Source organism: Lygodium microphyllum, chromosome 8, assembly GCF_053477565.2.
Source record: "Lygodium microphyllum isolate KBCC chromosome 8, Lygodium_microphyllum_v1.1.10, whole genome shotgun sequence".
In the NCBI taxonomy this organism is placed as follows: Eukaryota; Viridiplantae; Streptophyta; class Polypodiopsida; order Schizaeales; family Lygodiaceae; genus Lygodium; species Lygodium microphyllum.
The window spans coordinates 136,418,949-136,433,058 of record NC_141142.1 but is presented as its reverse complement, the minus strand read 5'-3'; the positions used below and the strand labels follow the sequence as shown (position 1 = coordinate 136,433,058).

The following is a 14,110-nucleotide window of genomic DNA, read 5'->3' as shown; positions in this document are numbered from 1 at the left end:
ACACAATGAAGACAAAAATTAGTGTTTATTTATTATGCAACATATGATGAATGTTGTTGCAAGAAAGGGGATGCATATTGATGCATCTACTAGTCATTTGGGATTCGATGGAGATTCTAGTGATTCAGAGAGTTTAGATGATGAGCTTGGTATTCCTTCAATTAAGACATTGGGTGTATAGAGAGCACATAGTAATGTAAAGGCTCCATTAAGTGATCCAATGGTACACAGGTCTAGGAAGGTTAGATACCCTGTTAGAAGATTTGGTTTTGATTGAAGGTTATGCAGCTCACCATTATGCTTATATGGTGAAGGTCATTGAGGATGTTGAGCACACTTGTTTTGAGGACGTTGTTGGTTATGCTCATTGGGATGCGACTATGGATGGGGAGATGGCTGCATCAGAAGCCAATAAGACTTGGGATTTGGTACCCTTGCCTAAGGGCAAGAAAGCTATTGGCTATAAGTGGGTTTACAAAGTCAAGCATAATGAAAATGGTTTGGTTAGCAACTATAAGGCTAGGCTGATTGCAAAAGGCTATGCTCAAACATATGGCATAGATTATGAAGAGGCATTTAGTCATGTTGCTAGGATGGCAACTACTGGATGTGTTCTTGCCTTGGCAACTATCAAAAGTTGGAGTTTGCAGCAAATGGATGTTAAAAATGCATTCTTGCATGGTGAATTGCAAGAAGAAGTATATATGGAGTAGCCAACAAGTTATGAGGATTTAGAGCATCCCACCTATGTGTGCAAGTTAAAAAATGTGCTCTATGGGTTGAAGCAAGCACCTAGAGCATGGTCTAACAAGATCGGAGAGTATCTTATCAATATTGGTTTTTATATTTTTGATGTTGATCACTCACTTTATGTGAGAAGGGGAGATGCAGGTTTGGTCATCATAGTCATCTATTTGGATGACTTGATTATTACATGTGACAGTGACAATGGGATTGCTAAGGTTAAGAACTTCTTAAAGAAGAAGTTTGAGATGAAGGATTTACGTGAGCTAAGATACTTTCTTGGTATTGAGGTGATTAGATGTGATGATGGTATATGGCTATCCCAAAGGCAGTATGGCTTGGATATGCTATCCAAGTATGGTATGACAATATGTAAGCATGTTTCAATACCATTAGAGCAAAACGTGAAGTTGATAAGTGTTGATGTTGGGGATGAGATAGAAGACCCTACTATGTTCAAGAGGATAGTAGAGAGTCTAATTTACATGACTATCACAAGGCCAAAACTTGAGATATGTTATTGGCCTTGTCAGCCAATTTATGTAGATGCCTAGAAAGCCTCATTGGGATGCAATTAGATGCATATTGAGGTATGTGAAGTCCAATTTACATTATGGACTTTTTTATGAGGCAAGTAAGGATCTACAGGTGTTGGATACACGGATGCAGATTGGGTTGGTAGCCTATTAGACAAAAGATTTACCAGTGGCTTCATGTTTTCCCTTGGTAGTGCAACACTTACATGGAGTACCAAAAAGCAACCTACATTTACTTTATCAAGTACAAAGGTTGAGTATAGAGGTGCTTCTATGATAGCATGTGAGGTGGTATGGCTGCAAAATTTATTAGGTGATTTGGATGTACAGGGAGATGGTCTAGTTGTCATTCACTGTGATAACATAAGCAGCATACAGCTAGTTAGGAACCTAGTGTTCCATGGGACAAAACAAATTGAGATGCACTACCACTTTGTGAGAGAGAAGGTACTTGCAGGAGAGATTGACTTGGTATATGTCAACACACACGATTAGATAGGTGACATTTTCACAAAGACATTGGGTGTAGAGAAGCTTCAAAAGTTTCAAACCTTACATTTTATTGCAAAGATAGAGTTGAGCTTGAGGGGAAGTGTTGAGATGGCAAGCTCAGCACGTGCGAACATTGATGATGGACCGCCTGGCTACATGGGTCCGCACGTCTACATTTAGCACATCGGTGTTCATTATGATCCTCACATGACCACTGACTTATTACTTATTATATTTAGTCTGTTACACCTACCTACAACTAGTATACATATAGCGCCAATCGATTAGTATAATCAATTATGCACTGGCCACTTTTCTTTATATTGTATCTTATCTATACTTTTTGTACATTGTATTGTGTGTGGAAGAAGAAGAAGAAGAAACCAGCAAGAAAACATTTTGGCCTCCATCTCTCTTCTTGTGTTCTTGAGTGAGCTTCCTCTTGTGTATAGTGTGTGTTTGGTGTAGCAGCTCAAGCAAGTCCCCCCACCACATGATTCTTGACACCTAGGCTATGCAAAGATAAATTCACTCAAGATCATTTAAAAGGCAAACACTTAGTAATCAAGATAAGAAGAAAAGACATACCATGACTCTCTTCGCAAATCATCGCCCTTGATTAACTCTTTCTCCACACTGTGAGTGAGAAGAAGGATAGACATAAAACTCAAGAAAAAGAGAAACGATACCCCCTGACTTTCTCAAGCTCACTTCCTTCCTTGCATGCACTCGTTCTACTCTTGAGCTCAAGTAATGGTAGAGGATAGAGGAGAAGAAACTAGAGAATAGAAGCTTAGATAGCACCCATAAGGATAAATCATTCTATTATCTTTCGAACTTTACATATATAGGGTTTCTTGGGCATCTGCTCTCAATTCATTTCACTTGTCTTGTCCATTCTACAATGATTGTAAATATATACATAGCATGTAGGCCTTTATGACTTACCTAGGGATGTTAATTGAGTACAAGACTTTTACATGAACTATACATTTAGTTGCATATTCTAATTTTTGAAATTCTAACCGCTATTTTTTATGAGAAAGAGCTTGGTACTCATGTTTTACATTACAAACATTTTTGTAGAACGTGTAATGTTTCCATTATTTGTACACAATAGTTTTCAATTCTTTGTGCAATTGTTTCCCTTGCATCTTCTTTTGGCCAACTTGCAATTGGTCCCTCCTAAGGAAGATATTTGACACCTTCAAGTTTGCCACTTGAATGAGAGATTTATGTATTGAGCTACTCTACTTGGGTAATGGCTACTTGATCAATTTAATTACTTTTATTGTTTAGTGCTACTAGATTGGTACTATTCTCTAGCTAGGGGATTTGAAGATTATGTCTAGGAAATACTTGTTTATGACAATGAGCCCAATTCAAATTTCCATTTTTTGGTTGCTTGAATAGTGAGCTACACTCATTTTGAGCTTCTCTACTATCTTCAATTCCCCCATGCAGTGCTTTTGTTCTATCCAAGATTCATAGTACAAAGCATCCTTCACAACTATATAGTTGAGTGTGTCTTGCTTAGATAACATGTTGTTGACTCAAGTGTTAAACATCATCTTTTACCACTATCTACATTGACAATAACAGTGATTTGGGAGTGAGAAAAGTTGGTAGATAAATTCATGAAGGCTCCCAAGCATAAGCTTTTCAATGAATCCTTGAACACATTATCATTATTAGAGTGATATGCTACATCCTTAAACGTGTTCACATTATCACCACCATGTACAACATATGTTATGACAATGACGTGTGAACATACTTAGGAATGCTTGAGTTTTTTCTCCTTGTGTTGTTTTCCATCCTCAATAGATATTTTCTCTTAGGACTAATAATAAACATGCTACTTTGGTTCTTTTAGGGTTATATATTTATCTTTTTTTATATTATTCTCTCTCATTGTAGAGCCATGAACTTTGTCTTGGTCCCTCATTGTTGCTTGTGGCCTTTATTTGCTCTCTTGCCATTGTTTCCACCATTGCTAAATTGTTTCCTAGCTTAACGATCATCTCGAGAGGAGCTTTGTAAACATTGAGGTGACAATAGGGACTAGCACAATTAATAAAAAGGAAAGTGATTCTTATGTTTATAAACCACATGAATCTATAAGACATCATACTAGCAAATCATTGGTTTTTATAAGATGCTCAACTACTAGAGAAACTTGGTGAAGAAAAGGTTGATCCATAATAGCTACTTATAATAGGTGAAGCCTTATTACCACTTACCTTCCAAGTCACATGCACCACAAAAACCACCAAATCTTCCATGAATTTAAGTTAAGGATATCTTGCCTCAACGATAGGAAGAGGTTGGAAACTAGTGTGACTTTTAATAGGGTCTCTTTGAAACACCTAATGAAACTGAAATCAAACTTTTAAAGGTCAAGAAACACACCCTATGAGCTACATCATCTCTATCTACAAGATTTAAAGAATTTAAAGTTGAATAACTAGGGTTAGCAAGAGGATGAGACCAATTTAGAATGCAGATGAACAAAATTCCACTAATCCATGCTTAGAATGTATGGGCGTGTGTTTTGTAGGGCACAACTTACAAAACACACACCTTATAAAATCATATTAAAAAGAGGGTTCACAAACATAATGTAAATGGGTTGAGGATTGCATTTTTATTGGATTCTTATAAATACATGTGACATGGTCATCTACAACTTAGGTCATTTAATAAAGTGGATGTGAAAGAGAGATTGTATTCATGATGTCTATGTGTATGCACCCATGCATATATACATGCATGCAATCCTACAAATTGTGTGAATACCTAAAACATTGTTTTTAAGCATCCTATGTGGGTGTGTGAATACAGGTAATTGTTGTTTGAAGCATCTATAGAGAAGCCTTGCTACTTCAAATAATAAATGATAGAAACGTCCTAGTAAGAACAACTTTTGCTAATGCATTTTTCATCTATACAATTTCATTGCTTAATGTGCCTTCAGTATGTAGTTTTCATTATGCACAAGTGCCAATCTTTCTCAAATATGAAAAACACCACCAACTTTATATATGGACGAGTTTCTCAATTCTATAAATAATCCACACCATTTGCTTTAGAGATCATCTTTTGAGCAAACAAACTAGAGGTGTCCAAATGTCTTACTTATTCGAGCAATTGTTGGCACAAAATTGAAGGTATGCCAAGATAGACTAGCATGTGGAGATAATATTTAAAGTTTTAAGGATCAAATACCCTCACCAAAAAAATTTCAACAATTCATGTTCAATAGTCAATTCATTTTACTTTACCAAAATGAAACGATTAGCAATATACTCTCTTTAACTTGGAGTTGTCTCGTGCATGATACACTTTTGCAAAAAATATCATTTACATACATACAAATACGCATGCATATACAGATGTCCTATCATCTTACAAATGCATTGCTTGCTAATATGTTACTCGATTCTATTAAAAACAATCCACACATGAATTTGAGAACTTGATGACCCTTACAATTTGCTCTCCAAGGATTTGTGGCCATTTCAAGCAAATGAGCAATGAAAAGCTTGATGAATGTATTAACAAAATTAGTTATTGAAAACTTGGCAATTAGCAAGCCTCATTTTGAAAGCTTATTTAGAATTGGTTCTATATTAATTCGCCCCTACTTAAGTAATAACAAAAGTCTAAAAAATAGTCATACAACAAAAGCAACCAAAATAGCGTCATACAACAAAAGCAACAAAACAATATCAACACTTGACTTGCTCAAAATCCACTTCAATAGTTAAGATGGTCAATCAAGAAATAAGATTGAATATGACCTTAAGTTCGAAGACAAAAATCATTCATATCTAGTGAGAAATGTTGATCCAAAGATATACCAACTTATATTTAGTTGTCAATATTAGTTGAAATAACCCACCAATATAAGGTGGAATTTGAATCGATATGGTTCTTATTTTATTATTCTCATAAGAAAAGGCTACAACCTTTTAAAAGTAAATGGAGCAAGGGTATACCAAGTCATAGGCAATTAGTAGGCTCTTAAAACATTAATAAAAAGTATCTTAACATACCAGTTTATAGGAAATTAAAAGTGGATTTTCTCGTTTCGCTCTTAAAGAACATGGAAATATATTGCCTATATCCTAGAAGTGTTCTTTTCTACAAATGCAATTTGCTTCCAAAACAATTCCTGTTGTTGCTAATAGCTAAAACTATTTTGCATGAGGCCCAATACAAGTCTTAAAAGTACTATGTTCAAAGCATTGATTATTTGTAAAGAGTATTGGTGTTCTATCTTGGAATTCTAAAAGACTTTAAAACCAATTTTCACGTGAAGAATTAAAGGGCTCAAATTAGCAATGATGAGAAATTGTCAATTGTCAGCCATACCAAAAAACAGTATCACTTGAATAAATTCTCTATGAGTTCACCTATAGCATATGAAGACCTGATTGATAATCTGAGTCAAACATAACTGTGCACTAATCTAATCAAAGTGTAAATTATTCATTTGGGAAACTAGTACTTTATGAAAAATTTTGTTTAGCTCTATTGATAACACTTGTATAAGACATCAATTTTAAGTACTTTGGCCAAGACCAATGTGAAATGTTCCTTGCATGTAGCTTCAAACTACCCCTGGCCCAACAACCCTAACGACTCCCACTAGTACAAGGTGTCTATAGGCCTTTGACCCCTACACATACGAATGGGATTTACTTGGGCAGACAAAAGCCACATGAGATGATTAGTTCATTTTATGCTAAGAAACAATAAAACATAATGTTTACAAAGATCTTACCACTTGAGATGGAAGAATCATGCAAAAGGATACTGAGAATACAACAAAGCTGAAGATATTCCTTAACTGAAGGATTGACAGCAGTCCATGGATTCATGAATGCCGACTTGTTTGTATGCAGCATATCATATATGGACCAGGATTTGAACCATTGATCTTTACAGGTACCTTGATTTTCAAGACTGGTTAAACATCCTTTCCTCGAGTAAACACCCTTGTATGTCAGTAAGCACCCTATGGGTATTTTCTAAATTGTATTGAATGGTGTTATTCACAAAACTACAACCTGATTTTGCACCCTTGATTGTGGTGTTGTGATGGATGTACGGGTTGTAAAACTGCTGAGGTTGTACAACATTTCATGTCATTCTCTTACATTGAAATGGTAAATCAAACCACCCAGGTACAGAACCGAAATCCATTAACATAAGCACAGAATACTGAGCATATGTCTAAATGTCAAGTGTGGTGGTGTGCTTTCAAGAACTATAGTCTATACTTGTTTTAGACTAACCGATTTGGCTCTGGTAATGATATGAGATGTGTTAACGTCATTTGTTAACTGTATGCTTCGTAACCCCTCCTACTCTTGTGCTCTACCACAGATTGAGGCCGGCTCACCTACGAGAGGAAAATAATAATGTCAAGCATCATTTTTCAAGAAGGGAAAACTTCTTCCGAACACACACTGAATAGGTTTGCATGATATGTTAAGCGATTCTCTATAGTGAAGATTGTCAACTCAACTCTGAAACATTCCCAAATAAAATCAAGTGTCTAGAAACCTCAGAAGCAGCAAAAATATGCTTCTTTCAAGAATATACAAAAGCTGGGATAATGTAACTCTGCCAGCCACAATTTTGACATTAGCTTGAAAATCATACATTCTCAAGTTCCCATGCACTCAATCCCTCAGAATATTTTACACAAAGCCGCTAACTTTTCCATCCAGTAGGATGTCATGTATTGATATTTGGGAAATAATGAATGAAGGCCTCTACAAGTTCCTGCACAATACCCTCCACTTTATAAAAAATGTCAAAGGTATTAGGAAAAGCTTTGTCCAACAACTAGTAGGCCATCTATACCAGAAGACCACAGGAGCTCTCCAGGACAGGAACTTCCCTTCCTATACCATCTCTAGCACCTTGATATTGCCCTTGGAGTTGGCCGCAACTAATGTTTGTGACTTGCCTCTCCAGCATACACTTGAAACAAACTGCCCAGTATCATCCTCTGCATCATGACCGGAAACTGGATCCACACAGCCAAACCTGTGGGATGCCATTGGCATTGGCAAAGACTTGTGATATGCAAATACCTGACAAAAAAAAAGCTCCAAATGCTTGGTATATTATCTCCAAGACATTTTACACTCCCTTCAGAAAGCAATAAACAGAAGATGATGACTATAATAATAGCTTACCGAGTTTGTTTCAGACCCACAAGCAATATAACCATCCATGACAGAGAGGCCAACAAAATTCTGCAAAACACCACATTCTTAGGTAGTGCTAAGGAACTCAGAAAACCAGTTTTAACAGAAAACCAGAGATTCTTTGAAATAGGCAAAAGAGCTCCAATAAGAAATTGCAAAGCAAAGTAGCACATGAAATTTTAGTTTTCTTTGTTTCCCTTGAAATGTTTTGAAGTGCAGCTATGCTATTCTTGTTTAGAAAAATACCTTTTCGTTCGTATGACCAGTATAGGTTAAGAGGCAATTCTCACAAATCCCTCCATCTGAACTTGTCCTTGAGAGATCCCAAAGTTTCAACGTATTGTCCGTGGATGCAGACACTAGTGTACTAGCATCAAGGAATTTTACATAGCTCACTGCTTTGCTATGACTTGCCAGAGTAAACCAAGGGACTCTAGGGTTCCGTAAATCATAAATGTAGATCTTATAGTCAGCTGAGCCAAATGCTATCAAATGTGCAGACTCCCTTGGAAATTGTATGCAGCATACATTGGCACTTGTCTTGATTGTCGCTATGCTTCCTTCCTTTCCAAAGACAATACAAAACAATAAATTAGTTCCATACAACCATGGGAGATTCTACTGAAGCTTTTTGCACCTTTTAAAATAGAGCTAAAGAAAGAATACTGATGAAATATGATAAAGTACCTGGTTTATACTCCAAATCTTCACACGTCCATCATCACTACCACTTGCAAGTTTTGTTGGGTCAGCCTGGGAGAAATCTACTGACCAGGCACGTTTTTCATGTTCCTTGTACTGCATCAATGACTTTCCAGTACTAGCATCCCAAAGCTGCAATTACAATGCTCCTCGTTAAGTTCTGAGGGGGTTTCAGTTTACTACAGAAACATAAGTAACCTCTTTGATGCTATTTAACTGGAAGGCTGCCATATTGGAATGAAAGATCAGACATAACCTGAATGCTGTGACATTTTCCTCTCTTACGCATTATCTCTGGTCGCACTTTGCAAAACCAACAACAGTAATATGCATGGCTTAAAAAGGTATGTTAAGGTCACAATTTTTAGCTATTTGTTATAGAAATGTATCTGATTCCCAATCTTGTGGCTGAGACGCATAGAAGTCTCCAAAAAAGGGGGAAAAAAAGGATGTGATTTACAATGTGCACACATGCATGCTTTTGTGTTCTCTATAGAGAGAGATTAAAAGGCAAGCACAACCCTGATCCATGATATACCTTATCATGTATAAATATACAAAAGAAGAAGAAATAACTAGAAATTTGTTCTTCAATCTCTGTGTACAGGGATCATGCAGCTCTCTTGCTATCCTGAAAGATCCAACATATGTCTATGGTGAAGGGATCTTTACATATCTATGATATTCTCTGTGATGTGAGATTCATGGAGGACTTGTGATAACATGAAATGATGCACTTGATCCTCAAACGGAGTGGAAATGCTACCTCCACCTTGAGCATCAGGCAATACTCTGGACCCTTGCTCTGCTACACCTAGCTGAGCTCGAACTGAAGTTAGCTCTACTTGAAAGGCATCTGGGTACAACTAGAACAATTGAAGATGGTCTGCCAAGTCACCCTCTTCCATCCACTTTGCATCTATTGGTAAAACAATGTTGAAGCTTCACCAAGAAGGATATGGAAACTTTACCTCTAACTTTACTTGTCCTCGAAACAACCATTAGGTTGTAGGCCTTTCTTTCCCTTGAGCATTGCGATGCTTTATACTTTCACATTGTTGCAATTTCAACTTAACTAATATGCGACATTGCATCCAGTTCACTAGCCCCTCATATATATCTAACATACTACGAGCACTAAATGCATTAGGCACCATTCTTATTTGCATACTTTAGACCATTGCAATGTGACTCTACATGGGAATTTGCATACTACCAACCATACCAAGATACATTTTCCCATAGATTGCATGCATGAATAGCTACATTTTTCCTAATGCAAGCATTAGTAGCTACATTTTAACTCATGACCAGCACTATATGGAGCACTTGGATAACCAACATTAATACCATGAGTCCCAAACACAGTGGGCTACATATTTGCACTACCAAACTTGCCACTTTGTGTCCTAGTATGCATCTTTGGCTGTCTTGCATGATCGAATGTGTCAAATGATGACTCTCTTCACGGATAAAGCAATTACGATTGAGAATGTGTGTGCAGTCAATGTGGTCACTATCATTGCCTCTTAGAATTTGTTATATGTATGGAAAACATATAGACTGTGTCATGCCAACATTGTTATATATATGGGGTTATGTATATTGCTAACCATACCCGTATACATTGGGCCTTGCACTGGTTGTTGCATACCATAAGGAGTTGTGCCATGCATCCCCGTACGCACTCCCTAAGTGGTCCCTGACCCACCATAGCATGGAAATTAGTGCCACCACCAAAGTACGCTAGCTACCCCATCATTGCACACATGCCCTACTATCCAAATAGCATTGGATTGGCACTTCCAAGTTGGCCTTGCATATACATCAATTGCCCCACTAGCATCATTTGCTTATTCTCCCTACCCACATTTGAAACATCATGCTATTTTATTTGCTCTTCCGTTGGTGCATCTTATTGTCCCGAAGCTCTTAAAGACAATTTCTTCTTCTTGCCTTTGCAACCCTCCTTTAAGGATTCAAAAAGCGCATATCCTAAGGATCATTTCAAAAGTTGCATAAACATTTCACTTGCTATCAAATTCCTCTTTCTCTTGCTGATCATTAACTTTTAAGGCCTAGAAGGATCCACATTTTGATCTAAACCAACATTATCAGCTTGTTGTCCATGCTACGTGCCTTGCCCAAGATCAGGCATTGCATTTTCCCCAACATATTGTAAATTTTCAAATTGAGAGGCGTCATCCCTACTGGATCTTGTCTTACTATCTGAAGACATTCTTGTTGTAATGCTTAGCTAAATACAATTCTAGTACTAGAGCAAAGCTTCTAACCTTCAATCAAGTGCCTCAGGCCCACCAAGTCAAGGAAATTGATGGTGTCCCAGCAAGGGAACCATAAAACCAGCCTTCCTTCTCGGATAGGACTGAAATGCACTAATTATAGCAAGTAACAAATTCACAAAACTGAAATGCACACTTTATAATCTTGGACATTGGACAGCTCGTTGGCCTCGAAACTGACACCCCTTACGGTATTTCTTTGACTTTTATTGCAAATGGATGGAGTACAACTAAGATCCTTTAACCTCCTCCGCTAATCCAAGTGTCTCTTGCTATCAAGATTGACCAACAAGCCTCCAAACCAATTTGCCCCTTGGTTTGCGTGGGGATTGGCCTTCACCTTGCTCCTTCAAAGACAAATTCAGCCCCAATTTTGATATTGACTGGCTTGCCTCTTGAATCTCTCTAAAGTTCCTCAATTTCAACTGCTGGAATTTAGATCCTAGGCCCTCAATTCTAAGTACACATCCCAAGGTGGCTGTCAAAACCCTAATTTTTACTATAAATTAGGATTTACAGCAAAGATTGACTGAAATCTATTCTTCTTATGGCTCAAACTGCAGGAAAATGCTGAGATAACTTGAGAGATGGCTAGGGGACGAGAGAGAATGTTGTAGAGAGAAATTTCAGAGTTTTATAATGAGAAACACTGAAAAGCTACTGTTACCCTTCTCAAACAACCATGAAAGCTGTCACCTACAACTTGGGACCACCAAAAAGACTATTGTCCCCTCCTTATGTTGTCACCTATACCAGAAGACCTTGGATTGCTGTCACCTACTCTTAGAGGGCTCCAAATTAATGTCACTTGGTCACTTGCTATAGGATTGGTCCATGGTGGCTGCAAATCACATCAACAACCTCTTCTTGCTCTCTAGCAACCTCCTTCTCTCTCACAATGGCTGAAATAGACTTCCACCAGTCCCTAAAAAAGTTTTTCCCACTTGCATAGGCAAGTTTTGCCATGTGGTAGCCTTCTAATCCCATTTTCTAGCATTATTCAGCTTATTATATTAATTATCATAATATTAATTCTAAAAATTAGTTTAATAATTATTCTAATGCTCAAAAGATTAATTTCACTAGCCAATAATTAAATTAGCAAGGCCAATTTATCTTCCACGTATTCTTGAGCAGTTATTAGCCCTTAGACCGACATTAATTACTTAATTAATACCTAGTCTCTAATATCACCATCAACATTAGTAGCCAATAAATTGGTCTAGGCCAAAATCTAACACCAAGTACAACCTTGTACCTATCAGACATAGCTTATTACAGCTTTTGTCTTTGGCACCAATTGATATCTTGGGATCTTGGATGCCACTACCTATCTATTTACAAATGTGGATGAACCCTCCCAAATTAGGATTCCACTAAACCTCCCTCGAACAATGTTCCATTTTTACGTTTTTCGTTAAATAAGCATGATTTGGGGCTATTTAAGAGGCTAATCAGCATGTAATGCATTTCTTAGCTCAACAACATACACTATCAAAGATCGGGCCATGTGGACAAGGAGTGTCATGCCCAGAAACTTCCTCCTTAGAGACCTCAACAGACAGCTGTAACTATCTCCACTCCTACTCGACAATTCAACAGGGTCCTATTGTTGCCCCATCTACTCCTCCTATCCCAATGGCCACTGAACATGTGGCATGCAAACAGTCTCGCCAACCTATATCTTTCAAAACTCTTGAAGGATTAGCTAATTGGTCTGCTAGCTCCTCACCCATTACACTCTTTGCATCCATTCGTAAGTTATTCTCTGTATCTCCATCTAGGACCACTTCTCCACCTCGTCTAGCAATGACTTACTAATGGACATATGCAATAGTGGCCCCATCCTTAGTCTTTCCTTCTTCAATCTTCCAATGCATTTACTCATACATACTCATTCCATTGTTTTTTCATTTACCTCTCATTTTCCATTTTATTTTACTTTAGAGCATCTCAATACTAACCTATGTTTTCCAAATTCACATCTCTTTTGTAGGGTTTCGTATTTTAATGTAGGGTTGGCATGCATGTTTGCACCTGTTCTTCTTGGGCTAAAAACATGGGATGCACACCGTTCCTTTCATGGTTTCATCTTCTTAGGAAATTTGCTCTTTTGCTAGAATGAGGCTTCCCCTCCTAAGGTGGATCATATAGCATCTCCCTTGATGCTATCATGACAGCGACTTCTACCTTGCTCTTCCATTCGGGGTCTTTCATGCTCATCCTCACCCTCATCCTCATCTTCATCATCATGGTTCTCCCTTGATGCTATCATGATGGTGACTTCTACCTTGCTCTTTCATTCGGGGTTCTTCATCCTCATCCTCATCCTCATCTTCATGGTTCTCAACACCACATAGAGACCGACATCAGGCTCCTCTTCCTCCTTTGGCATCGACATCCAAGGCTCAGAGGGGATTCCTACCCTTTCATGGTATTCTACAAGATATGACACTTATCTTCAACATCAACCTACCGCCTTCACCCCCTATTGTACTTTCTCCTTTTCATTGCATAATGTCATCGTATTTGTTAAGGGTGCTTGGGCAAGAGAACAATTTCCCCACGAGAGACACTATCCAAGTAGCACCTGCTACATGCGCATCCTCATCCTATAGCACACTACTTTATGCATCTCATTGTGCAAAGCACACTTTGGCAGATCCTAAGCTGTCTCCACCAATGGTTCTTCACCACCTTTCTACCACCTCGCCATTCTTTATTACCCTTTCTCTCGTCAACGACACCCTTGAGTGGTTAGGTTAGTTTGTTTTGTGATGTGTTGGATCTACCCACCCCTTTTCACTCTCCCCACACAACACAATTACTTGAAAGGTCGCAAGCCATATCTATTCTCAAAAAAAAAAAGGGGGGGGATTCAATGCAATTCCATCAACCTTTGCAAGACTTGGTAGGCCACTGGGCAATCAATAAGCACTCTTTGTCTGATGCATTGTCCTCTCTAGGGTGACTACTTGGACTCCCTTGCTAAGATGACTATCGCCTCTGTAGTCTTGGTAGGCCACTAGGCAACAGTTGTGCACCCTTTGTCCCATGCCTTGGCTGCTTTGGGGTGGTATGCCTTGAAGTAAAAATAGCTTAAGCC

The 14,110-nt window shown here is 38.0% G+C and overlaps 1 protein-coding gene across 2 annotated transcripts in view; it reads right to left on the bottom strand.

Annotated features, from left to right (window-relative positions):
- Positions 1–7,132: 7,132 nt before the first annotated feature.
- The window catches only part of LOC148032905 (protein SPA1-RELATED 4-like), a 111,958-nt gene continuing 104,980 nt past the window's right edge, over positions 7,133–14,110 (bottom strand). The window contains exons 6-9 of one of the 2 annotated variants that reach the window (XM_087683593.1): positions 8,687–8,833; positions 8,246–8,563; positions 7,988–8,047; positions 7,133–7,882 (exon numbers count right to left, since the gene is read on the bottom strand). In XM_087683593.1, the coding sequence (XP_087539719.1) occupies positions 7,691–7,882; positions 7,988–8,047; positions 8,246–8,563; positions 8,687–8,833 (717 nt within the window). In that variant the 3' untranslated portion in view covers positions 7,133–7,690. Of the gene's footprint in view, positions 7,883–7,987; positions 8,048–8,245; positions 8,564–8,686; positions 8,834–14,110 lie in introns of those variants that run through there. The other variant, XM_087683594.1, reaches the window with a different exon arrangement.